Source organism: Anomalospiza imberbis, chromosome 9, assembly GCF_031753505.1.
Source record: "Anomalospiza imberbis isolate Cuckoo-Finch-1a 21T00152 chromosome 9, ASM3175350v1, whole genome shotgun sequence".
NCBI classification, from domain to species: Eukaryota; Metazoa; Chordata; class Aves; order Passeriformes; family Viduidae; genus Anomalospiza; species Anomalospiza imberbis.
In genome coordinates this window covers 30,255,166-30,281,865 of record NC_089689.1, presented here as the reverse complement: position 1 = coordinate 30,281,865, position 26,700 = coordinate 30,255,166, and the positions used below count along the sequence as shown (strand labels likewise).

At 55.2% G+C, this 26,700-nt stretch overlaps 2 protein-coding genes across 15 annotated transcripts in view; both read right to left on the bottom strand.

The window, feature by feature from the left end:
• The window catches only part of SGIP1 (SH3GL interacting endocytic adaptor 1), a 62,960-nt gene extending 54,459 nt beyond the window's left edge, over nucleotides 1-8,501 (bottom strand). For 3 of the 8 annotated variants that reach the window (XM_068199002.1, XM_068199004.1, XM_068199003.1), the window contains exon 1: nucleotides 3,551-3,888. In XM_068199002.1, coding sequence (XP_068055103.1) covers nucleotides 3,551-3,560 — 10 coding nt within the window. In that variant the 5' untranslated portion in view covers nucleotides 3,561-3,888. Of the gene's footprint in view, nucleotides 1-3,550; nucleotides 3,892-3,960; nucleotides 3,998-8,463 lie in introns of those variants that run through there. The other 5 variants (XM_068199005.1, XM_068199006.1, XM_068199000.1 and 2 more) reach the window with 4 other exon arrangements.
• A 5,522-nt stretch (nucleotides 8,502-14,023) lies between these two features.
• The window catches only part of PDE4B (phosphodiesterase 4B), a 182,534-nt gene continuing 169,857 nt past the window's right edge, over nucleotides 14,024-26,700 (bottom strand). For all 7 annotated transcript variants that reach the window (XM_068199009.1, XM_068199010.1, XM_068199011.1 and 4 more), the window contains 9 exons: nucleotides 26,347-26,440; nucleotides 22,726-22,904; nucleotides 22,255-22,353; nucleotides 21,960-22,124; nucleotides 21,619-21,718; nucleotides 20,741-20,895; nucleotides 20,524-20,646; nucleotides 18,908-19,090; nucleotides 14,024-16,065 (listed from right to left, as the gene is read on the bottom strand). In XM_068199009.1, coding sequence (XP_068055110.1) covers nucleotides 15,700-16,065; nucleotides 18,908-19,090; nucleotides 20,524-20,646; nucleotides 20,741-20,895; nucleotides 21,619-21,718; nucleotides 21,960-22,124; nucleotides 22,255-22,353; nucleotides 22,726-22,904; nucleotides 26,347-26,440 — 1,464 coding nt within the window. In that variant the 3' untranslated portion in view covers nucleotides 14,024-15,699. The remainder of the gene's footprint in view (nucleotides 16,066-18,907; nucleotides 19,091-20,523; nucleotides 20,647-20,740; nucleotides 20,896-21,618; nucleotides 21,719-21,959; nucleotides 22,125-22,254; nucleotides 22,354-22,725; nucleotides 22,905-26,346; nucleotides 26,441-26,700) is intronic.

The following is a 26,700-nucleotide window of genomic DNA, read 5'->3' as shown; positions in this document are numbered from 1 at the left end:
GCAGTCAAATCCCTGGATCACGCTCAGCATTTCCTGGGAAAAATCTTCTCCTACATCCTGAAAAAATGGTTTTCTTCCAAGTTCTGCAGAAAATTCCAGCAGGTTTGGAAAAATCCATCTCAGAGGGCAAAGACGGAGATATCCTACACCAAGCCCTGGTTCTCCTTGGATCCGAGCTCAGCCGTGGATTTGTGACCGAACTCTGGAAAATCCAGCTCCCTGACTCGGTGTTCTGGGAATTTTCTGGGATGGTTTTCCATCCGTGCCCGAATTCATGATATTCCATCAAACCTGCTGGTGGCTGTCTCAAATCCAAACCCCAGGTTGGCCTCCTTGAATCCACCCCCCCCCAGTTTTACCTCCTCAAATCCGAATCCCCCCCAGATTTCCCAGATAATTTCCCTGCCGAGTCCTGCAGACAACGCTGAGCAGATTCAAACAAGATCTACTGAAATCAAGTCAATTTTTACCAACAAAAAGGATTTTTTTGGATGTGCCATTGAGGCTTCTGGGCCCAGCACTCCAAAAACAGAGACCACCAGGGCTCCTAAAGATGATTCCAGAAAGATTTTCCCGGTTTGGATGTGACCAGAGAATCCCAGACTGGTTTGGGGTGGGAGGGACCTTAAATCCTCTCTCGCCCCAGCCCTGCCGTGGGCTGGGACACCTTCCACCGTCCCCAGCTGGACAGACCATCCCCATGGAAACTCCCTGAGTGACCAAACTCCCCAGATCTGAAGAGACTCCGAGAAATTCCCGCTCTGGGAAGGCTTCTGCCCCACTCTGGGGTCTGGAGGAGCACGGGGAGCACCCCAGGAAAAGCAGGAACGACCTCCTCCAAAGGAACCACGCCTGCTCCCGTCTCCCCAACATCCCCGAGCTCCTCCCCGAGCAGCCATTCCCAAACTTCACCACAGCCTCCCCACGCCCTGCAGATGCAGCAGAGCATTCCAAAAGGAGTCCAACCCGTTCCGTGCCCGGATGTTCACCTCCGCCGCGCGCCCGGGGCGCTTCCGAGCGTTTCACAATCCAGGGAACGTCCAAACCCCTCTCGTTCCACGCGTGCTGGGACCTCCGGGGGGTTTGATCCCCATCCCAGCCCCGCTTCCCGCCCGGCTGAGTGAAGCCAAGCGCGGCAAAGCCACGGAATGTTCCTGCCCCAGTGGAGGAACTTCCATTCCTGGAGACACCTTCGGTGTCCCCCAGCAAGGGTTGGGGTCTGGGGAAAAAACCCTTTTTGCGTGGTTTTTTGGGGTATCAATGGGACTTTTAGACATCCACGAAAATGAAGCATTTTCCGCGCACCTCCCAGAAGAATGACAAAATATTCCATAAATTGAGCATAATGTCCATAGCCAGCCAAAACTGCTCATCCTGAGCCGTTCCCAACCAGGAGAATTCCCTTTTTTCCCAGGAAAAGGATCCAAAGAGAATCCATGAGCCAGGTCCATCCTGCTGGCCATGGGTGGCCTCAGGTCCTGCACCCACCCTCCACTCCCAGCTCAGTGTCCACCACTCCAGCAGGAAAAATTATTTAAATAATTAATCACAATAATAATTAAACCCCTTTAAGATGCTCACTGCGAGGAACTCTCGGTGTTTTGCACGGGTTTAAAAGTTTCAGCTCCAATTAAGCCAAGCTCGTTAAAACCACTGAATTAATTGTATTAATATTAAATAAATCTAAATATTAAATAAATCTATTTGTATTTAAAAACAAAATTTAAAAAATTAAAATAAATAAATAAAATCAATTAAATCTTATTAAAAAATAAAATTAAAGAAGGGGCCAGAGTTTCAGTGGCATCTTGGATTGAAGTTCCACTCTCCCACAAATCCAGCCAATTTCCAACTATTTCAAAACCCAAAAAAACCCCAGGAATTATTTCTAATTTTCCAGCTTCTGTTCTAGGTTTGCATCAACCACTCAGGGAACGTTTCAAGCTGTTTAATAATTCACTTTTTATGATTAGTATTTAATTTTTTCCCCATGCATGACTGGGTCATGGAAGGTGATTCCACCTCTGCCAGAGCCCAGTGCCCCAGCCCTGGATCCAGCTCCAGTGTGGGGCTGGGCAGCGACCAAAGCTCCTGCCAGGCCAAAACCCTCAAGGAATAAAAACAAATACCAAAAAAAAACCCCAAAACCAAAACCCCCGAATCCCAAAAGAGCCTCAAAACCCCAAATTACTTCCACCAAGCAGCCTCAAAACTGAATAAATCACTCGAAGCAAGGCCTACAACAGGACAGCTTCACTTTATCCACATGAATTCCTCCATGAACGATGGAATTTTGGGAGCAGCCAGGTTTTTGATGGCATTTTCCCTGCCATGACCTGCTCCTGTCGTGGGATGGCTTTGATGTCATGGGCTAAAATTAAAACCACTTTTGCTTGTGACTCTCATCAGCACCAGGGAGAGCAGGGAAGGCTTTTCCTGGGATCTAAAGGACAACGAAACTCATTTCCTTCTTCCCAAAGCCTCCAAAACCCATCCCAGGAGAGGCCATTCCCTGTGCCCACATGCGGCCGTGACGGCACCCCGAATTCCCGAGGTCAGGGAAATATCTTAAACCCCCAAAAATTCCACAGACCCCAAGGCCTCTCCAGGTGAATTTGGGCAGGGGGCAGCCCCGGATTTCAGGGATACTCCGGGAAGCAATTTCCCAATTTCTGCCTGTCATTCCGGGGAGCTCCCTGGGTTGGAAGAGGCTCCACCAAGCCAGGCCCTGCTGCTGCCACCAATGGGCCAGAAATCCCCCAAAATTCAATGTATTTTGCTCTTGCTGGCCCTGGAGTATCAATTCTGCTAAAATACAATTAAATCCAAGACATCCTTTCCCCGCATCCTGCTCCAGAAGGAATTAAAATTATAAATTATAAAGGAGAGCTTTACATACGGCCGAGACAGACGACAGAGGATAAAATTCCTGTCATGCCCAGAGGCTTTTCCCACACAGGATCAGACACAGCTCCCTGAAGCATCCTGAGCCTGGAGCCCATATTCCCTCCTCATCCCCTTTTCTATGCCGAGAAACCCCAGTCCAGCATCTCCCCCTCCTTCCCCCGACCTGCATCGCCACGGCTCGGCAAGAAAAAAATCATCTCGAGTTCCGATTCCCTCGTTTCCCACTGAAATGATGCTCATCCACCCAGGGAAAACCACCGAATCCCCTCCAGCAGCCGCACACCCCCAGCTCCATCCTCTGGGCAGCACACCAGGATAAAATCAGGATTTCAGGACCCTAATCCCGACGGAGGAAGCGGCAGCTCCGCGGAAAACCGGGAATTCGCACAGCCCGAGCTGCCTACACAGGGCTGGGGATGGAATTGCAAATAACCTGATGGGCTCGGTATTATATCACCACCCCGGCGCTCGGCTGAGCCTCCAGCCGCTCGGGATTAGGGGGAGGGGAGGATTTGATTGAGTTATTATTAACGGCATTATTTTATTTAGGAAAGGATGGAGCCCCCCGGGCACGGGCTCGGCGCCTCCTCCCCTCCGGAGCCGGGCGAGCCCCGCGGAAGAACGCGCCCGGCTCATCACCTACCTTCCATCATGGTGGCAGAATTGCATTCCTCAATTTCCAAGGAGCCTGAAAAAACGCAGGAGAGTGCGATCCCCGGTCAGCAGCGCCCGGCCTCAGCGCTTCCCAGGCGGCGGGGAGGAGGAGGAGGACGAGGAGGAGGAGGAAGGAGCGGGAATGCCGCGGCTACGGGCAGGCCATGGATGCTGCTGCGCCTGTATCACCTCCAGGATGGCACCGCGGAGGATGCTCGCAGAAAGGGAGGACGAGGCGGGCTCGCTGCCTCCCGCCCCGCACTCCTCACATGCGCGCTCGCTCCCGACACACCCCCCGGGAACGCTCCAACCTATTTCCCAGATTTTTTTTTTTTTTTCCCCCCCTCTTTTCCACCCTCCCCAGCGCCGTTTCCCCAAAAGCAGAACCCCTGTCCGCACCTCGTGACGCACTTCCCCTCCCTTAATCCTATTGCGGCCAGCCCGATTAATTCCCGGCCGCTGTCAGCCCGGGAGCGTGCGGGGCTGGGATCGGGAAAAAGGGATCGATCCCGGCTGGAGAAGGCAGCGGAGCGCGGGGACGGAGCCGGGCAGCGCCGGGCCCTCCTGGCAGCCGCTGCCATCCCGGGGACAAATCCATCGCTGACGTCACGGCGCCAGCAATTAGCCCCGAAAGGAGGATGCGGGAGAAATTCCTCCCCGACTGCTTCCAGCAGCGCCCGGGAATTAATCTCGCATGAAGGGAAAGCGGAGCGGGGAACAAAAGAGGCCGGGGAGGCAGCGGGGGGAGCTGCGAGCGCTGGGGCCGGGCCGTGCCCGTGTCCCCGCGATGCCACCCTGCCCCTGTCCCCCCACAGTGCCACCCCTGGCACCAGCTCCCCCTGGAAGAGCCCCCCGGGTCCCTCACCCCCTTCCCAACCTGTGCCCAGAGCTGTCACTGGGGCCGGGGGGGGCTCAGCCTAAATTATGGGGATCCCGCCTGGTTTATCCAAGAAAATGCGGGATTTAAAACCGTCCCTGGCAAAACCGGCTGTACCCAGCTCCGAAAGTCCGGTTATTTTTTTTTTTCCTGGCAGGAAAGGTGCTGGAACCCTCCCCAGGCTCCTCCCGGGATGCTCATCCCAAACAACACCCGCGGCTGGATGGGCAGCGGGGCCAGCCCGGGCTCGGCCCCCGCCGCTTCCCAGAGCCCGGAAAACCCGGGATCGGCACCACCGGCGCGGAGGAGCCGCCTCTGCCCCTCCTGTCCCCCGCAGGGGACAGCAGCGGCGGTCTGGGGACAACCGCGCGCTCCGGCGCTCGGAATGTGGCTTTTCAACGTGACCGCGGAGCGGGGATGGAAAACTTCCCTTCTGCCGCTCGCCCTGCATCAGCTTCTTTAGGATCATCCCCGGCAGCCACACGTGCTTGTCAGGATTTCTCCCCACTCGGGAGCAATGCCCACATCATTTTTCCCATTGAAAAGAAAAGGGAAAAAAAAAAAAAAGACTTTTCATTAATGAAAATCAATTTTTTGCCCCATTAAGATAGTAAAATTTTGAAAATAAGTGAAATAAAATCTTTTTTCCCTCCCATTTAAAATATTAATCCAAAAGCCAAGCACCTCCAAGGCTCTGGAGAAGGCAGTGAGGGAACAGGACCTCAGCAGGGTCTCTGTATCCAGCCCAGCCCCATCCCATCCCGGCTGGTGGGAAATGCCACAGGGACGGGATTATTGAACAGATGGTTCCTTTAATCCCTGCAAGGAGCTCCTGTGACCTCCCTGCCCCGCTGCCAGCGCAGGGACAGCAGCCCAGTGCCCTCGGGAATTCTGGTTGTAATCCCAGGCTGAGCTCAGCCCCTGGAATGTTGTACCACTGTCCCCTCGGCCCAGCCCTAAAACACCCCGAGGAGCCGGGCTGGCACACGTGGGAGGACGCCCCAGTGATGGATGGGCACCTTCCGTGCCCAGATTCCTCCTGGGCACACCACAATAACACTAATCCCCCCAAAAACTCATGGAGCAGCTGCAGGGCCCCAGAATTCCCATCGCTGGCAGCGCCCAAGGCCAGGCTGGATGGGTCTGGAGCAATCCTCGGGGAAGGTGTCCCTGCCATGGCAGGGCTGGGACGGGCCCTAGGGTCCTTCCAAACCTAAATCTGGGAATTCCGTGATCCCGCATCCTGTGCCATCCAGGACACAGCCAGTGCCCCCTCCCACAGCTCCAGGGGGTTGATATTCCTCAGGCAAACAAGGAGAGCCAGGATTTCCCTGCAAATCCCTTCCCAGGCCAGGCTATGGATACAAAACCCTTTTCACCAGATTTCCCCATTTCAGCACTGGCTTTGGGCAGCCTCCCCATCGCACCTGGGAATCCTTTGGCTGCTGCTCCCCAGGCAGCTCCAGCTTTCCCTGGATCCGTGGGATAGCTGAGCCTTGTGAAACACCTCCTGCCACGGGGCCACAACAAAAATTCCCCTTCCTGTGGCCAAAATCAACCCCACAGAGCTGCTCCTGGAACGCGCTCTTCCCGAAAACAGGTGGCACAGGGAGAGTCTGGAGCATTCCCATGTCCCTGGGGAGGGCAGCTGCCACCAAACCCCTCTTTCCGAGGCAAAGCCGATATCTCCAAATGCCGGAGTCTGCAATTTGACTTCCAAAACGCCCCCCAGCCCCACTGAGCTGCCTCAAGGACAATTCCCACGAAAAGCCCTGGAAATCTCCGGCAGCTCCCGAAGGAGAGGCGCGAGGAGCTGCCAGCAACAGATGAAGTCAAGGGCCTGAAGATTAAAAAATAAATAAATAAAAAAGCCAAATAAAAGCGGCAGAAAATGAGTCACGGATGCATTACTCATCTGCCGGCAGAGTCAGCCGCGGCTCCATGTGACAGCGGCGCCCGAGGAGCCCGGCCCGGCCCCGCAGCAGCGCTGGGATTTGCTAAATAAAACCCCAATCCTCAGCCCCGGGCAGGACGTGGCCCTGGCAAATCCCCGGCATTAAGAGCAGCCAGGAGGTGTTGGCATCGCCCCTTCGGATGGGCCCGGATTAAACCGGGCCGGGAACGGGCTCAGGCGGGAGCTGCGGCGCTGCAGGGGGGATTCCCGGCAGGTTCAGCCTCTTGCCTCTTCCCCTGTAAAGCTGGGTTTATAGGGGACAAGGGCAGGGACACCTCCCACTGTCCCAGGCTGCTCCAGCCCCAGTGCCAGCCTGGCCTTGGGCACTGCCAGGGATCCAGGGACAGCCACAGCTGCTCTGGGCACCTGTGCCAGGGCCTCACCATCCCCACAGCCAAAATTCCTTCCCAATATCCCCCTAAATCTTCCCACTTCCAGCTTACAGCCATTCCTTGTGTCCTGTCCCTCCATCCCTTGTCCCCAGTCCCTCTGCAGCTCTCCTGGAGCCCCTTCAGGCCCTGCAAGGGGCTCTGAGGTCTCCCTGGACCCGAATTCCAGGATTCCTTCCTCAAAAGAAGGAGGCTGGGAGAGGGGAGGGCCCCCAGGAGCATCTGACCCAACCCCACAGGAGCTCAGGAGGGCACAGAGGGAATCAATCCATCCCCCAGGCCCTGAAAACCCAATGACACCACCGAGACTCCCAGGTGCCAGCCCTGGGAGGCTGAACCTCAAGAGGGAGCACCCCAAACACTCCTGGAGCAGCCCCACCTTGTGCTGGGGGCAACCAAAGCATTTCATGAGCGTCCAGAGTATCCTGGCAGGAGCAGGGCTGGAGACTCCATGGGAACAATCCCTGCCAGCCCCCAGGGGTGGGAAATCCACGGGAACAGCCCCTGCCAGCCCCCAGCTGATCCCAAACACGGGGAATCCACGGGAACAGCCCCTGCCAGCCCCCAGCTGATCCCAAACACGGGGAATCCATGGGAACAGCCCCTGCCAGCCCCCAGCTGATCCCAAACACGGGGAATCCATGGGAACAGCCCCTGCCAGCCCCCAGCTGATCCCAAACACGGGGAATCCATGGGAACAGCCCCTGCCAGCCCCCAGCTGATCCCAAACACGGGGAATCCATGGGAACAGCCCCTGCCAGCCCCCAGCTCATGCCAGGGCTGGAGCAGCTCCGGGATCAGGGCTGCAGCTGCTCCCAGCTCCACAGTGCAGCCCCTTCCCTCCATGAACCCCGGGTTTTCCTGGGCACAGAGAGCCACAGAGCCACTTCCATGCTGGGAGCTGCTCCCAGGAGGACACGAGGGATGTGGGAATGAGCCCCCATGCCAGGGCACAGCAGGGAGAGGAGGAGAGCTGGATGGGGCTGGAGAACAGTGCAGGGAAAAGGAAACTTCTCATGGAGATGCTCAGTGCACCAGGGTACAGGGAACAGCCACATTCCAGCATGGAAGGAGCTCCCCAGGGAAGCAATGGGATCACAGCTGCATCCCTGACCCCTCCTGTGCCCCAGGGGGGATCTGAAAATGCTCTGAGCCCCCCCCAAACCCCCAGGCCAGACTGGGAGCCAGCTCAGAAGATCCCAGTCCATCCCCGGAATGAGCAGTCCCCTGGTGACAGCCATGGCACTGCCACAGAGGGGTTGGAGCCGGGCAGGAATTCCCTAAAACCGAGCATTTGTGGGACCAGACAGCAGGCAGGACACAGGACAGGGAGGGTGGCACCCGCCATGTGCCAGCAGCTCTGCTCTGCAGGGCCACCAAACCTCACATTTTGGCGAGCAGGGCCCCTCTGCCAGGGTGTCCCCAGGGCCCAGAGGTGCTGGGGACACAAAGGGGACACTCAGGAGGGATTTAACACCCCCAGAACCCACACTGCCTCATTTGAGGATTTCCCTGGCGCCAGAAGTGACCGAGCTCTGCCCCAGGCACAAAGGAGAGGGTCCCATCCCCCCAGGAGCTGGATACCTGCTCCAATCCCCACAAATCCCACCCCACCACGCCCAGGAACACCCATCCCCAAAACCCCAAAGGAACGTCCCTGCACACCCCAGAAGGGACCCCACCTCCCTCTGCTCCTACTCTTCCTCGCCGGCTCCAGGATCGCCCCTGGCCCCACCCTCACCCCTGATAACCGGGGACTAATCAGGGTAATCAGCACCACCCCCATGGGCACCAGGTGCAGCTGCCCCGGGATGCTCCAGAGTGTTGATAATTGATTCATCTCTATTTTTCGGGGCAAAAGAAGGCTTTCAGGAGCACTGGCAAAGCCCTCATGCAGGCCTGGGGGGCTGCAGCCAGCGCCCCCGTTTCACACCACGCGCCTCACCCGAAATATTGAGCCCGTTTTGGGTTTGATCCCTGGCAGCATCAGCCTGGAATGTGCTTCAGGATGGGGATGGATCCATGCCCTGCACCCCCGGGATCGGGGCTGCAGGAGTTCATCCCTCTGCCCACACCATTCCAGGGCTTTGGCTCCTGGTACTGGAACGGAGCTTTTGCCTCCTTTAGGTAAAATTTCGCAGCTGTGTAAAGAAATCCAGAGAAACAAATTCTGCCCTGGCATAATCCAGAGCTCCAGAAATGCCAGTGGAGCCTTTCATTAAAATTTAAGGTGTCTTTGGGTATCGGCCTGATCACCTTTGGGCCGGTCTGCCTGGACCACGGCTAATAAAGAACATTGAATTCTTCTTAAATTAACTTATTCACGGAAAAGAAACAGGATGGGGAGGGGGCAGAGATGGGGGCGGTGCTGGGAAACATCTGGGGCAGCAAAGGCAGGGGCAGCCCTGGAGCATCTGCCTCCAGCTGTGTGAGGATTCCAGCTGTGCGGGGATCCAGCTGTGCGGGATTCCAGCTGTGCGGGAATTCCAGCTGTGCGGGATCCCAGCTGTGCGGGACTCCAGCTGTGCAGGGATCCAGCTGTGCAGGGATCCAGCTGTGCAGGGATCCAGCTGTGCGGGATTCCAGCTGTGCGGGGATCCAGCTGTGCGGGATCCCAGCTGTGCAGAGATCCCAGCTGTGCAGGGATCCCAGCTGTGCAGGGATTCCAGCTGTGCAGGGATCCAGCTGTGCAGGGATCCAGCTGTGCGGGACTCCAGCTGTGCGGGGATCCAGCTGTGCGGGGATTCCAGCTGTGCAGGGATCCCAGCTGTGCGGGGATCCCAGCTGTGCGGGATCCCAGCTGTGCGGGGATCCAGCTGTGCGGGGATCCAGCTGTGCGGGGATCCCAGCTGTGTGGGATTCCAGCTGTGCGGGATTCCAGCTGTGCGCGGATCCAGCTGTGCGGGACTCCAGCTGTGCAGGGATCCCAGCTGTGCAGGGATCCAGCTGTGTGCGGATCCAGCTGTGCGGGACTCCAGCTGTGCAGGGATCCAGCTGTGCAGGGATCCAGCTGTGCGGGACTCCAGCTGTGCGGGGATCCCAGCTGTGGAGGGATCCAGCTGTGCAGGGATCCCAGCTGTGCAGGGATCCAGCTGTGTGCGGATCCAGCTGTGCGGGACTCCAGCTGTGCAGGGATCCAGCTGTGCAGGGATCCAGCTGTGCGGGACTCCAGCTGTGCGGGGATCCAGCTGTGCGGGGATTCCAGCTGTGCAGGGATCCCAGCTGTGCGGGGATCCAGCTGTGCGGGGATCCCAGCTGTGCGGGATCCCAGCTGTGCGGGGATCCAGCTGTGCGGGGATCCAGCTGTGCAGGGATCCCAGCTGTGCGGGGATCCCAGCTGTGTGGGATTCCAGCTGTGCGGGATTCCAGCTGTGCGGTGATCCAGCTGTGCAGGGATCCCAGCTGTGCGGGATTCCAGCTGTGCGGGATCCCAGCTGTGCAGGGATTCCAGATGTGCAGGGATCCAGCTGTGCGGGATTCCAGCTGTGTGGGGATTCCAACTGTGCGGGGATCCCATCTGTGCAGGGATCCCATCTGTGCGGGGATCCCATCTGTGCGGGATTCCAGCTGTGCAGGGATCCAGCTGTGCCCGGCTCCAGCCGCGCCGCCGGCGCTGTGTGAGCCCTGCAGGGCCGGTCCCGGCTCCGCGTGTCCCCGCCGTGTCCCCAGAGCGGACATTCCCCATTCCCGGGGCACCTCCCGGCTCTGGAGCGCCCCGCGCCCTGTGCAGCGCCGGGAGCTCGGCAGATGGAGCTGTGCAGCTGCGCAGGGACGGGACGGGGCCGGACAGATGTGCAGGGGCCGGACAGATGTGCCGGCACTGCGTGCTCCCCTGGTGCTGCCGTCCCCCCCCGGGCCCATCCCGCAGCCGCGCGGGCAGAGCTCTGCTGTCCCCTGTGTCCCCAGCAGTGCAGGGACAGAGGTGTGGACGGTGCCACTCCAGGGTGGCAGAAACACCCTCAACAGAGCGGGAAATTGGGCAGCAGGGCTTGGGGACAGGGACACCTTGGGAATTGGAATTCTTGGGTTTGGGCTCCTTGCGTCTCCCCAAAAGGGACATTTGCGACAGCTAAAACACCCAAACCCATCTTAAACCCCATCGGCTGGGCCGCAACCTGCCCTGTCCTTCCTGGCCACCCCCGTGTCCCCCCATGTCCCCACTGCCAGACTGGCAGTCCCCTGTCCCCTTCCCATGGAAGCTGCTGCTGCCAGGAGCCCTCGGCCCCGTTCCAGCTCCGATAAAATCTGGGCTTTGTGCGCCTGCCCCCGGCTCCTTCCTGTTTTTGACTGCAGAACTGTCAGAGCTTCACATTTTCACTTCTCTTTTCTCATCCGCGGCAGCTCCAGGTGAACTCTGCTCTAGTGGCCCCCAGATCCCCTCGGCTGGCAAAGAGCTCCTGGCTCTCTGCAGATCCTCCTGGCTGGATCAGGACCTGGGAATGCTCTGTCCCAAGCAGAGGGACACGGGGCTGTGCACCAGGGACAGGAAGATATGGAATCACTGAAGCTGGAAAAGTCCTCTGAGGCCACTGCTGACCGTGTCCCCAAGTGCCACATCCTCATGGACTTTAAATCCCTCCAGGAATGGGGGCTCACCACTGCCCTGGGCAGCTGTTCCAATGCCTGGCCACTCTTCCCATGAAGAAATTTCCCCAAATATCCAAGCTAAACCTCCCCAGGTGCCACCTGAGGCCATTTTGTCCTGTCCTTTGTTGTGGCTCTGTCACACATCACTGGTGAGCCACGCTCATCCCTAATTCCCAGGGAACGGGGGAAAAGGACGTGGAAATCCAGCTGCACCCCCAGGAGAGCAGGCTGGGCTGGGAAAAAGCAGCAGGGCTGGTTTATTATTTTATTTCTCTGCATCACAGTCTCTATGAACAACGGTGACCTCGGGTCAGAAGTTTCCTGGCAGTGGCAGGGGCTCTGTGGGACCCTTGTCCCCCCGCCCCGGGGAGGGCTGGATCTGCTCCCACTGCTCATCCCTGGGATTGCTGCCCTGGGTGGGTTTAGGGCTGGTGGAAATCCCCCTGAAATCCCAGCTCCATGGCCTCAGTGGGAAACTATGTCCTTGGGGACAAGGCCAGCTGTCACCAGGGGCTCTGGGTGACATCCGTGGCTAATGGTGGCAGCACGGAGGGGACAGATCCGTGCGCATCCCTGTCCCAGGAAGGTGCAGACCCCGAGCTGGGCTCCCTCACCTTCCGCCCCACACACACCAGGAGCTGCCGGGAGCCCCTGGAAGTGACCTGGGGAGCGGCAGGGAGGGGGAGCGGCCCCACCAGCTCCGCTCCGGAGCGAGAAGGAAGCGCCACATCCCTGCTCCACCTTCCCACGCCGAAGGAATCCGTGCGAGTCCCACGGCAGCTCTGGATGTCAGGGTGGTGAAGCAGAGCCACGGGGAATCCTCAACCCCCGAGGAACGGAGGACTCTGAGCCAGCGAGTCTCCCAGCACCTGAACTGGGATTTCCACCCTAAAACCAGAGGGAGAGCAGAAGGGTCCGGTTGGTTTTGCGGTGCAGCGGCCGCTGGAACATTTTCCCGGCTGCTGCTGCGGGGAAGCAGCAGGGAGAGGCGGCTCTCAGAGCTGCTGGGTTCCCGAGGAAGCTGCCTGGCAGAACTAGGTCATGGAAGGGACAGGAATGAAGAGAGTGAGGGCTGGGGGGCAGGGGGCAAAGGCAGAGAGAGGGGAGGGGGCAAGGGCAGAGCACCCCCGCCCCGGGCACCACCCTGACCCAGCGGGGTGCTCCGCCTGCAGCCGCAGCTCCCTCCCGGTTCGGTGCTTTGCCCCCAGAAGTGCCGATGCTTTTCCAGCCCAAGCACCCCCTCCCCATCCCTGCACATCCCCGGGAGCCGCGGGCAGGACGCGGCTGCCACAGGCCAGGGCCGTGGGAAGGATGAGTGGGGAAGGATAAAGCTGGGAGATGGTTTAAATTAAAAGGGGAGAGATTTAATTGGGATATTGATAAGGAATTGTTCCCTGGGAGCGTGGGCAGGCCCTGGCACAGGTGCCCAGAGCAGCTGGGGCTGCCCCTGGATCCCTGGCAGTGCCCAAGGCCAGGCTGGACACTGGGGCTGGAGCAGCCTGGGACAGTGGGAGGTGTCCCTGCCATGGCAGGGGTGGCACTGGAGGGGCTCTGAGGTCCCTTCCAACCCAAACCAGTTCTGGGATTCTGTTAATCTGCTGGGAAAAACAAATTATGGCTGGCCCTTCAAGGAGTTTCTACCAAGGAATTTACACCAAGGAGTTTCAGAGGTTCAAACCCTGGGAAAATCCCCCAGGATCCACCGGCTGAAGCCCCTTCTGCTGGGACAGCAGGGATGTGACAGAAGGTGGCCTGGCAGCGGCTGCTCCACGGAGTGCGGGGTGGGATTGCAGCATGAGATCCACGCCTGTTTTCCCGTGACTTCACTTCGGAGCCAGCGGAGCCAGGGAAAGCCAGTGGAGCCGCACAGGGGACACCGCCGGTGTCACCCGCGGCGAGGGCGGCCCTGCTCTCCTGCCCTGGCACAGGATGTTTTTTACTGGAAAGTCGCTTGTTTTGGGTCAGGCCGGGACATGAAAGCTCCCGCGGGCCGGGCCGTGCATGGCCACCGCTTCCTGTCTGCGCTCGCCTTCCTGTCGCCTCCGCTGCCACCGGCCCCGCAGGAAGGACGAGGTCTCCAGGCGTGCCAGGGATGGTGGCCGTGCCACGGGGAACGCTCCTCTGCCCGTGCCTGAGGAACGGCTCCCGCCGGGGCCACTGGGAATGGAGGCTCTGGGGCTGGCCATGGGAGGTTCTGGGGTTTGCCATGGAAATTCTGGGTTTAGGACATGGGAGATTCTGGGTTTAGAACGTTCAAGATTCTGGGTTCCAGACATTGGAGGTCCTGGGTTTAGGAAGGGTTCTGAGTTTTGGCTGTAGGAGGGTTCTGGGTTTAGGACATTGGAGGTTTTGGGTTTCGGCTTCAGGAGGGTTCTGGGTCTCAGCTGTGAGAGGTCTTGGATTTTGGGTGTGGGAGATTTTGGATTTTGGCCGAAGGAAGGTTCTGGATTTCAGCCATCAGAAGGGTTTGTGTTTTGGCCACATCAGGGTTCTGGGTTTTGGCCACAGGAGAGTTCTGAGATTCAGCTGTAGGAGGGTTCTGGGATGGAGACATAGGAGGGTTCTGGGTTTGGAGAGTCCCAGTTTCTATCCCCCGAGTAGTGGTGACACAGCCCACGCTGTCTTGTAGACAAAAGCCCCCTGGAGAGCCGCAGGCTGGGTCATGCTTTCATTTATTCACTTCATATAAAAATCTCTTAAGAATGCGTCTGAACACAATATAGAATACTATAACATACATAGTGTGAAACTTTGGGGAACAATAAAATAACCACCTGGAACAATGCAGTGTTCAACAGACAAACAAACCCATTGATCATGCACAACTGTGCTATTGTCATGAACTAATTAGTCACGAGTTGGACCAAAAAGCTTGAAACATATTTTACAAACTGAGATTGACACCGCTCACGATGCCGGACAAGCTTTGTCAGAGGAAGTTTCACAGCACAATTATTACATCAGTTCACATTTTTTTTTTTTTTTTTTTGTCATAGAGATTCACATTGGGTTGTTCAGAAATTGGAACATTGTGACATTGAAAAGCCGGCCCGGGCGTGGGGAGTTCTTTGTTCGGTTCCCTCTCTCTGCGTTCCTGGCAAATTCCCAAATTCGCTGCCCTGGGATGCGGTGTCCCCTCCCCACGGGCGGCTGCCACCCGAATGCCCTTCCTGGGTTGTGTCTGTCTCTTCAGCTATGTTCAGGTTCTTGGACTTTATGCAATACAAAAGGTTACAAGAAAAAAAGGCAACTCTTATTCCGAGTTTTCTACCCCATTAACATCGCCGCCGACAGGCGATGCTAATTCATATAAATTAATAACTTACAAAACATTACAGTATGTACAGTAGGTAATAAATACACTGTTATAAACAGTAATGGAGGTGGTAGAGCTCGAGGCAGTGCAGGAGGAGGAGGAGGAGGATGGTGGACCTAAACCTAGGGAACGTGGACGAGAGGCCAGAGAAACACAAATATCCGAGCGTGCAAATTGCAGGGAGCTGCCGAGGGGGAAGGCGTGTCACACACTGCCTTGCCACGCTTACTCAGGGATGGACTGAGCTGTGCCAGGGGAAAAAAAAAAACTGCCCTCTGTCCTGCTCACCACAAACCCAAACCCCGGGGAGGAAAAAATTCCCGCTGCTCCCAGCGAGGGAACGGTGCACGATGGCACCGAGTGACTCCCAACGGGTCACCGGGGGGAATTAAGAACACACTGAAGGTGCAGTAATGCAAAGCAGAGGGTTTCCCCTTCTGTTTAGTCTGTCAAAGTGATTAACTGCAATAAAGTGACAGGTATTGCCCACGAAAAAAAAGGAAGACTGCTTCTGGTAACAGGAAGAATCCAAAAAGTAGCCGTCAACTCCGAAACACCTTGTGTCGCTTTTGAACTACCAAGCTCCGTGTGTTGAATTAAGAGACTCTTGAAAAGACATGAAAGTGTTTACAAAGAAGGCACACAGGTCTGCAGACAGGTGGACAGGTTGGATATGAGTTATTGATCAGTAGTTTCTATCAGTCTAACTGGTATAAACTCCAAAACTAACAGTATAAAATCTCTCAGTTGTGTGTCAGCGCCGCCTCGGCCCGACCCAAGCCAGCTCCAGGACAACGCGGTGCTCTCGGCTGACGAGGCTCAAACCACAAGGCAAATCACCCGTGCATTTCCTGAGCAATCACTCCCTACCCCATCTGTAACCCTGACTCCAATCTCAAGTAGCTGGAGGATCTGCCAGCCCCGTGGCAGAGGCTCAGCCCCGGCTGCAGAGGCTGTCGGAGACCGCTCGCAAGCTCTGCAAGTGTTTAAAAGCCACTCCCGCGGGGCCAGGCCATTATGTGTCCACAGGAGATGTGTCTTCTGTCACAATCTCGATGGTGGCCTCCCTCTGGGGCTCCTCCTCCCCGGGCTGGGCCAGGCAGAGCGTCTCTGTATTGCTGAAGTAGCCGAGGCTCTCGCCGTCCTTCTCGGGCCCATCCGAATCCTCCTCCTCCAGCGTCAGTTCAAACTGGAACTTCTCCATCAGGCCCTGGCAGTCCTGGCCCCGCTCCTCCAGGGGAGGGGATGGGCTCTGAGGTATCATGCTCTGGTACCAGTTCCTGTTGTCCTCCAGAGTGTCCAGGATGTCCTGGGCGTCGGGCTGCACCAGGTCAGCCCACGTCTCCCAGAGCGGATGGACGATGTAGTCGATGAATCCCACCTGGAAAACAAAGGGACACACACACTTAGGGCAAAGGAATAACCTGCAAAAGGTGGATGTCTGAAAAGTTCATATTATATTCGTTTTACGAGCAAAATACCAGGAGCAAGTCCCCAAACCAGCACAGCCTAACGCAGACACAATTATCTGATACCCAGAGCTGCACCCACACACACGGTGTTGGGTTGGGCTGATGTCTTGTCCCAAATCAAACCTCAGATAAGTTTCACCAAAAGCAGGAGCCAGCAGGAAATTCAGGGGATAGAGCCCTGGGCTGATCCCCCAGTGTGGGCAGCAGAAAAGGAGAGGGGGAATCCTGCCCCTCTGCTCCTCTCAGGTGAGGCCCCACCTGCAGAGCTGCCCCAGCCCTGGGCTCCAGCACCAGCAGGACCTGGAGCTGCTGGAGAGAGCCCAGAGGAACCCACGGAGCTGCTGCAGGGCTGGAGCCCCTCTGGAGCCAGGCTGGGAGAGCTGGGGGTGCTCACCTGGAGAGGAGAAGGATCCAGGGAGAGCTCAGAGCCCCTGGCAGGGCCTGAAGGGGCTCCAGGAGAGCTGCAGAGGGACTGGGGACAGGGCAGGGAGGGACAGCACACGGGGAATGGCTTCACTGCCAGAGGGCAGGGATGGATGGGACATTGGGAATTGGGAATTGTTCCCTGGCAGGGTGGGCAGGGGCTGGGATGGAATTCCCAGAGCAGCTGGGGCTGCCCCTGGATCCCTGGCAGTGTCCCAGGCCAGGTTGGACGGGTTTGGAGCAGCCTGGGACAGTGGGAGGTGTCCCTGCCATGGAGCTGGAACTGGATGGGGCTCTCAGCACTGAGACTCTGCTCCTCTCAGACAGAATTCCCAGGTGACTGGGGACAAGGCTGGTGCATTTATGGCTTTATCCCAGGATTCCCACATGACCAACAGCTGGGAATACCCCAGTGCTCCCAAGGGGAGCAGCCTTTATGGGCTGAAGTTCCAGTTTTGGGTGTATTCTCCTGTGGGGTGCAGTTTGTGCCTATCCCAGACCGTTCCACGATCCTGCACTTTCAACATTCCCGTTTTCCTCCTGCCCCCTGCCCAAGCAGCCCCGTGAGAGATTTCCTCGGGAAGAGCGCAGCCAGCGGGGCCGCTCATCCCGGGAATGCTGCCCGGCCCCCGTGGGGTGACGTTCCAGGGCTGGAAAGAGTGGGGGATGCTCAGCCCTTCCGCTGAGCTCAACCCTGCCGCGGTGCTCTGACTCAGGGAGGAACCACGTCCAGGATGGAGCCGGCGGAACGGCCATAAAGGGGATTGGAATTCTTCCGTCTTGGCAGAGCCCGTCCCACTCCGCGGCTTTGTGTGGAGCAGGGAAAAGGCTCTCCCAGGAGCCGGGCTCAAGGCGCAGATGTTTGCTTTGGAAATCGCTGCCGGCTCCCTCAGACACAACAGGATGTCAATAGCACCGTGAGCATCCAATTGGAACGGGCTGGGGAGGCAGCTCCAGCAGAAAGGTGATGAAAAGTTCCTGCTGCACTGGGAAAAAGAGAGTTTGGGGCGGTTGGAACCCAAAATGTTCCAGGGCTCCACGGCGCCGATGGGTAAAAATCAGCGCTCGTTAATCATTGTTTCTTTAAATCATTGTTTCACGTCGCTGCTCCTTTAAAATCACCCAAAATTATGGAATAATTGGCCACGCGGCTCAGCGCTGATCCTAAAATATTGAGAGGGCATCTCAAGCTTTGAAATATTTGCATATTATTTTCTAATCCACTCCTTGTTTCCCTCCAGCACGGACACACCGCTTCCCTTTCTCCTTTGCCATTCCACGATGGCCATTTTGTGTAATTCCTGTCTCTTCTGCACAGCAAAAATGGCATTTTGAAGCCTCTGGGAAGTGCAGATGTAAAACAAAGAATGAACTGGAGCTCACATGCGGAGCACATGGGCAAGCCTGGCTGAAGGATTCATTTCTTGTTAGGTTAAGAAATCCGACAGATTTTTCCAACAAAATCACCACGCGGTTGAGTGAATAATTTTGAAAGCACTTGGCCGAGCCCAAGAGGACATTTGGAAATAATTATCATCAATTTTGTTACTTATTCAAGCTGAAAAACCTCAATGATGACTTGCTGGAGTCATTCAAAAACAACAACCAAGACAGCATTATATAAAGGCTGGAATCTGTTTGGACAAACATAAATTCCTGGTTTCATTCCAGATTATTCAGGCGAAATTTTATGGCCTGTGCTACACAGGTCAGAACAAAATCTGACCTTGAAACCATTTTATGAATCAGAAATAGGGATGAGCCAGTTCATCCCAAAAAAAAAAAAAAAAAAAAAAAGGCAAATCCAGTTTCTTTTATGTTTTGCAGGGACATAATATTTCTGGGATTCACCCTGCACAGGGCAGCTCCAAAAGCCTCTGATTCCACTGGACACATGCACTGCAGGATTGTCCTGGGTAACGAGTGACAGCAGGAGTTTTGCAGGGTCCTGAGGGGGATCTCAGGTGGGAGAAGCTCCCAGTCCTGCAGATCAGTGGGTACAACACAGTGGGGTGAGGGCAGGACAGGCTGGGGAAGGTGGGCAGAGCAGAACTGCCCTTTCCAGCCTGGGGAACAAAAGGACCCAACTCCCTCTGGAAACTGGGGCACGAGCAGGGAACGAGGAGGTGCCCAGGGGGATGGAGAGGAGCTGGAAGAGCCTCCCCAGCCTGTGAGAGCCCCAGGCACAGCTGGCTGTCAGGGTGGATCAGAACCCACGCTCTGAACCGCTGGCTCCTCTCCTAATTGTGCTGCAGAAGCAGCTGAGTTCTGTCCCTGCTTTGAAATGCCAAGCTCAGGCAGGGAAAGCTGCAGCTCAGGGCCAATTACCTGGGATTTTTCCACGGAGGCCGTGTGTTTGTCACACATGGGGCTGATTTCCATGCCTCTCTCCCTCTCTTTGTCTCCCTGCTGGAAGAACTCCTCCATGATCCTGTCCGTCCACTGCCGGTACAGCTCCAGAGACTTTGTGGGATTACTCAGGTCTGCACAATGCACCATATTCCGGAGAACCTGCAATTACATCCATCAGGAAACTCATAAAATCAGCTGGAAAAAGAGCAGGGTTTTGAGATGGATCTGCAGAACGTTGCACCAGAAGATTCGCTGATTATGAAACAGACCATAAAAACCATCAGAAACATTGCATGGTAGCACGTTAAAACGTGGAGCTGCTGGAGGGAGCCCAGAGGAACCCACGGAGCTGCTGCAGGGCTGGAGCCCCTCTGGAGCCAGGCTGGGAGAGCTGGGGGTGCTCACCTGGAGAGGAGAAGGATCCAGGGAGAGCTCAGAGCCCCTGGCAGGGCCTGAAGGGGCTCCAGGAGAGCTGCAGAGGGACTGGGGACAGGGCAGGGAGGGACAGGACACGGGGAATGGCTTCACTGCCAGAGGGCAGGGATGGATGGGACACTGGGAATTGGGAATTGTTCCCTGGGAGGGTGGGCAGGGGCTGGGATGGAATTCCCAGAGGAAAATCTGTGGCTGCCCCTGGATCCCTGGCAGTGTCCCAGGCCAGGTTGGACACTGGGGCTGGAGCAGCCTGGGACAGTGGGAGGTGTTGGTGGGATGGAATGAATTTAAAGTCACTCCCAACCCAAACCAGTCTGGAATTCTGTGATTCCATCTCCATGGCTGAGCTCAACTGCCCCAGCCCCAAAGCCAGAGGTGCTCTCTGGTGCTCACACAGCCCAAGCCTCACAGCTGGAGCAGTTGTGGAAGTGTCAATGACTTCACACAGTTTTTTGTTTGGGGATCCAGCTGCTTCCCACCATTGCAAACCCACTTCCATGCTCTCAGAGAAAGAGGTGAAATGCTCCCACTTTAAGGAATGAGCAATATCCCTTCCACACAGGCACAGAACGGGCCTGACTAAGTGGCCACAAGGATTTAGGCAGCACCAGAGTGTTTGATATAAAAAATGTACAGAGTTTTCCCAGGAGCCTGCTCTGAAGGAGTTGGTCATCAAAGTGGAGAGCAGAGCAGGATGTGTCTTGTCCTGCTCACTGCACAACCCTCTTCCAGCACTTCCTGGTCACTTCTGTAAACCACGGATTAAATTCTTGAGGGAGCAGAATGCACAGCAGTAATTCCAGCTCGCTCTGAGGTGCTTTAGATGTGAAGTTCCGAATTAAATTCTTGCAGTGTTGTAACAGGAGAAACAAATGGGAGAAAGCAGCAAGGAAATTTAGGAGCCCTCAAAAATTGACCTCAGAATTTGCTATGTTTGCAGTTCCAAGTGTTAAAAAAACCCCGAATTCCGGGTTAACAGCTAAAGTAACACCTAAAAAATACGGGACCACTCGTGCTTCTTTTTAGTGCAGAAGGAAATGGACTGCTGAGAATTCAGCTTCTCCATTTGATTAATTTCAAAGCCACAGCAAAACCAGGAGCGTGGCTTCTTCATCCTGGCCAAAACACCCCAAATCCAGGGAATCTGGCTGCCTCACCTGTATTCTGTCTGTGTAGTTGTCTAGAAGGAGAACTCCTGAACTGGTCACCTTCTTAGTTTCCACCATAGTCTTCAGATCAGCCAACAGACTCATGTGCTTGGACATATCAGTGGCCAACACCTTTCCAGAATGGGGGAAAAAACAGGATTTCAGGAGGGGAAGCCACAAAAAACGACCATTTTTGGTTCGGAAGAGGAGGAGGGAGTGGCCATACCATGTCAATCACCATCTTCCTGAGGGTCTGGCGCTGCTTCTTGGTCAGGTTCTGGAAGATGTCACAGTGCTCCTCCTGGAGCAGTTTGAAGCCCACGGCCAGGTGGTGGTTCTCCAGCACGGATTCGTCGTTGTACATCAGGGCCAGCTCGGAATCTGGGGAAGGAACACCAAACGTGGGACTCCAGGCTGGGAAATCTGGGGTTTCCAACAGCCAAGAGGAGCTTGTTCTGGGCACTGAAAGGTTTCAGTGGGGGAAAGTTTCTTTTTCCATCCCTGGAAGGGCTCAGGGCCAGGCTGGATGGGGTTTGGAGCAGTCTGGTCTGGGGAAGGTGTCCCTGCCCATGGGATACTGGATGATTTTAGGATTCTGGGATTCTTTTTAGCTCCATGAGTGCCAGCCCCAGCACTCCACCATCGTTTGCTCAGTCCCAGTGACAAAATAATGCTCAGTTGACTCAGTTACAAGTCACTGGCAACAGAATCCTGCAAAAATCCTTCCCGAAACACAACAATCCCCCTATTTTGGAATCCAGATCTGTGCTCAGCCTGTGGCAGAACACAACACGAAGGCCAATATTTGGCTTTCTGGTTGTCAATAGCAATAGGATTATTTCTCTTATCTTAATGGAAAAGTTTGCACTCAGGGCTGGCAGAGTTATTTTGTGTTAGCAAGTAGTAAATATTGACTTTACAAATTGTGCTACAACGGTTCCCTTTGTCAGGGATTGCATTTTAATTCCTGCTTGAGTCCAAAATGTCTCACTCCTCTACTGCACCGCATTTTGAGAGGGCAGCACAAGTTGTCATTTGTGGCACGCAAAAAGCATTCCCGTTGCTTTCGGGGTGAAATTCTGAGGGATTCAGAACAAAACTCACTTGTGTTAATCAGGAATTGATTGGAGACCCCAGGGTGATCCACATCATGGATTGCAGCTGCAAAAATGGCAGCGAGGATTTCCAGATCCGTGAAGACAGCCTAGGATGGAGCAACAGGAGCCTGTCAGAGGGCTTTTACCTCTCAGCAGCTGGGGAAGCTGATTGAGGGGAGCAAATTGTGCTGTTTCAATTGGTTTTCTGGGACAAGGCGCTGCAGAAAGGTGAAGGAGATACAGAGATCCCACATGCTGAGATTTCCTAACGATGGAGGCGAAGGGAGCGCTCGCAAGAGCCACCAGTGCCCACCCCACGTTGAAAGCCAAGCCAAGCAGGGCACTCACATCCAGGGCAGGGGTGGAGAGCAGCACATGGGTGGACTGGGCCACGTCAGCAGCGTGCAGGCTGTTGTGGTAGGCCACATCTGAGTGGTAGTGGTCCTCCAGGGTCATCATGTACGTCACGAACGTGTCCGACGAGATCTTGAAGGTTTTCAGCAGATCCCGCTCCTGAGGGAGCAGAGCACAAACACCCAGCTGAGGGTCAGCTCAGGCTGCACCAGGCAGGGAGGCAGAGGGGAATTAGGCATGAGAATAATGCTGGAAGCAGCAGGGAACGCCGCACTGCAGGAATGCTCACCTGGAATATGGCGTACATGATGCAGGTGAGCGGCCGGTTGTGGGAATACCTGGCCACGTTGAAGATGTTGAGGCCCCACTTATTGAGGTCTTCCAGCTCCTTTGGAAAGCACCAAAAAGTAATGGTTTGAATGGTTTTCCAGGCAATTCTGCACTTCCCCAAAAGTTCACAAATACACAAATGTCATGGTTATTGCAATTATATAAGTGCTGAACGTGTGAGCTTAATGAACACGGAGTAACTGCGAAGGGCTGATTTTGTGTTTCATAATTGCTCTCCTCAGCCTTCATCACCTTTTTTCTTTTATTTCAGGGCTATTTTCATGTATTTTAAAATGTAAAATATGCTCTTAGGGCTACCATTAATTACAGCATTTCTAATGGCCACGTCACTTCAGGGATACTAATTCCAAGGGGGAACAATCCATTCCCAGCTTCCAGATTCTCCCGGAAGAGCAGGAATCTCTCCTACCTTGGCCAGGTGATCTTCCTTTTCTGTCTTCACCCCAAACCGTGAGATGCTGGTGTTGTTTAAGCTCGAGCTGTGCATTAGTTTCTTCACCCCGCTGATCTGTGTCATGAGCTGCTGTTTTTTCTTCTTCTCCCTGTCCTTCTGGGTGGGAGAAGGAATCTCCACATCGTTCTGCTTGTCTGGAGCAGAGCAGAGGGAAATGAGTCAGCACAGCGTGAGCTCCCAGCACATCCCCCAAAATCAGCTCTCAAGCTGCTGCCTCTGCTCCCCACTTCAAACCCAGGGGGTTCTGCTGATTTTGGGATCCAAAAAAAACCCCAAAAACAAAACAAACAAACAAAAAAAAAACCCAAAAACAACCCAGTTACAAAAGCTCTGGTTGCTCTCTTGCAGCCTCTGTGTGGTTTGGGGACACTGGACATGTCCAGGAATGTCTCTCTGGGCATGGATGTGGCACCTGGGGACATGGATTAGTGCTGGGAATGGTTGGACCCCATGATCTCCAACCTAAATGATTCTGTGATTTTTCCATGCCTGAAAGGCGCCAGGTTTCCCTCGGGGGATAAATCCCAATTAATTTTATTCCCTATTTGCAGGAAGATAAGAGATATGTTCAAAAAGCATGCTTTTTCCTGAATAAGGTAAAACCACAACTATTTTCCATATTTTCACTTTTTAGGGCGAACACCCCCTGCTCTTAAAACCAGTAACAAATGCATGTCACCGATCCATTCAAGATTTTTCCTTCACAAATATGTATGGAATAACATCCAAAGCACAGGCTGAATTCCCATTGCCATTCTCAGGGATAATCACAGTTTTAGTGCCCATGAAGAGGGCCCAAACCTGGCTGTGGAGATGTGTTTAGCAAATAAATACATCTTAAACCCACGTGGTATTCGGTGCCCTACAGCTGATTTATTAAAGCACAGCTCCAGTGGCTCATGATTTCCATCACAACCATTTCTCATGGATTTTACCACAACCTCTGAACACCTTGAGGACCTCCAGAGGGACAAGGCTTCCAGGCAGGAGTTGCTTTTGCCTGGGCTTAATTAAACCCCTCTGAAACCCCAAGCAGCAGCAGCAGCAATTAGGAAAGGAGTCATTATTCACAGCACAGCCGGGCTGACATCAGAGGGTGTTCCCTGGATTTTGCTGAACCACCGAAGGACTTTCCTCTCCATAATCTCCTTAGCAGTGACTAAGGCAGCATCAAATGGCCATTCCGGAGCAGAAATCCCTGATTTGCTGCATCAATGTCCCCACGGGGGTGGCAGTGCCACCGCCGAGCCCTTGGGAACAGCGTGTGACCCACGGGCAGCGGGATGGTCCCTCCGATGTGGTGCGGAACCTCTGCTGCTCCTCTCGGACCTTCCCAGCCCTGTCCTTGCTGAGAATGCAGGGCTGGACCCTCTGCTCCTTCTTGGAGCCTTCCCAGCCCATTAAATCACGGAATTACAGAATAAGTTGGGATGGGAGGCAGCTTAAAGATCCTCTGGATCCACCCCCTGCCACGGCAGGGACATTTCCACTGTCCCAGGGTGCTCCAGCCGGGCCCTGGGCACTGCCAGGGGTGTTGGGCACCCTGTGCCAGGGCCTCATCCCCTTCACAGGGAGGAATTCCTGCCGGTATCCCATCCATCCCTGCCCTCTGGCAGTGGAAGCCATTCCCTGTGTCCTGTCCCTCCTTGCCCTGATAAAATCAAAAGGCTGAATAAAGTCACAGGATCTGGGTTTAATATCTCTGAACTATCCCTTGCTTTGGAGATAAATGAGTGTCCTCCCCACACGTTTCTTTTTGTTTGTTTGTTCAACCTCCTCACGTGCAGACTCCTGTTCTTTTGGGCGTTCGTTTAATTTAATTAAATTTTAGGAAGGAAAAAACTAATTCATAAAACCCGTACCAGCACGACTTCCTGAAACAACTGAGGACCCTGTTAGAAGCTTCCCTCATTTTTTCTGAGGATGAGCAATCAGGCTGCAATCTGGCCCGATCTGGAGAGCCTGTCCCCCGCAGCAGTGCCAGGCCCTGAGTGGGCTCACACTGGATGTCACTGTCACCGGGCACGGGAATGGACAGAGCACTGTCCAGCCCTGCCAGGGCACATGGAGCTGCCTGAGCATGGGAATAGCAGGAATTCAGACCTGGAGCTGCTGGAGGGAGCCCAGAGGAGGCCCCGGAGCTGCTGCAGGGCTGGAGCCCCTCTGGAGCCAGGCTGGGAGAGCTGGGGGTGCTCACCTGGAGAGGAGAAGGATCCAGGGAGAGCTCAGAGCCCCTGGCAGGGCCTGAAGGGGCTCCAGGAGAGCTGCAGAGGGACTGGGGACAGGGCAGGGAGGGACAGCACACGGGGAATGGCTGGAAGCTGAAAATGGGTAGATTCAGATGGATATTGGAAAGGAATTCCTGCTGTGAGGGTGGGGAGGTCCTGGAATAGAATTTGCCCCTGGATCCCTGGCAGTGCCCAAGGCCAGGCTGGACAGGGCTTGGAGCACCTGGGACAGTGGAAGGTGTCCCTGCCCGTGTCAGGAATGGCACTGGATGATCCTTATGGTCCCTCCCAACCCAAACCAGTCTGGAATTCTGTGAATAAAACAACCCCAGCAGCAGCTCTGGCTCATCAGCCCCTGCTGGGATTCAGGCTCCATTAACCTGAGTGTTTGTGGGGCTTATTTTTGGTGGCCACATTGGCAATTCCTGCTCCACACTCAGATGGCTGCTGGGCAGAGCTGACCACCAGCCAAATCCCAGGATTAGCCCCGCCGTGCATCCCAGTCCAGCCCTATTCCCTGTTTGAATTCATGCTCTGGATTCAGCTGAGCAATGAAATCAATGCATCCCCACAAAGCAGCTCCAAACTTCCATGGATTATTAATGCTCTCGAGTGTCCTAAATGCAGGCAGCAGTTCCAGCTGCAGCTGGATATTGGAATAACTTAAAAACCCTTAATGGGAATAATTGTGTGCCACACAGGGAACGCATTCCGGCCCTTCCTGCCTCGGGGCATGAGTCCCCAGCACCCACAGGCACTCAGCCTTTGGAGCTGTTGGATTCAGAGATGTCCATAAATATGAGGCTCCTCATTTTAGAAGCAAATGGTCACAAATCCTGAAGCTGCTTCCTGAGAAAATCCCATTTGTTCTAACAAACGTTGACACAGAGGATCCATTCATGTCCCTGGAGCTGTGAGCTCCTACAGAATGAACGAAATGCAAAATATTCCGGTTTTTTCCTGACTTCTGGTGCAAAATGAGCAGACTTACACAAAGCAGTGGATAAAACGTTGGGGATGATTCAGTCTGAAGCCCATCTCCGAAGGGAAGGTGCAGCTGACGGAGGCAGCGGCTGCGGCTGGCCCTGGGTGACTTTGTCCTTTCCATAAGGTCACCGCAAAAACCCAGCATTGCATAAGGCAGCCACCAGCAGCAGCCCCACGGAATGCTCCCAGAACCATGCCAAGGCTCGGGCAGGAATTGCTCTGTGGCTACACTTATCCCAACAGCATTGTCCCCCTCCCCGCAGCCATTTGAAAGTGAAAACCCGAAGAGGGAAGCTGTGAGTGGGGGCTGCCCGTAACCCTTCCCTGAGCCCCAGAAAGCAGCTCGGGATGCATTCCTTACCCAGGAAAGTGTTGGAAATGTACTCGGACACTTGGTTGCCGGAGCGGCTCATCTCGGACAGGTGGGTGAGCTCCCGGTTCAGCATCCTCTTGAACTGCGAGGGGGAGAGCACAGGAAAATGGCATTTTTATGGAATCCTCTCCCAAATCCACACCGCGTTAGCACGGGAGACTCCCCCAGCACGCAGAATTCCGGGGATATTCGGGATGGAGTCGGCGACAGATGGTTTCCTTTCCACCCTGCTCGGCATCACCGTGACTGGGTATTTCTTTTCAGCCCACGGAATTAGCTTCCTCTAGAGATGCTCATTAATTGTTACTGTCACAAACGAGGAGAGAACGATTCAGATAAATC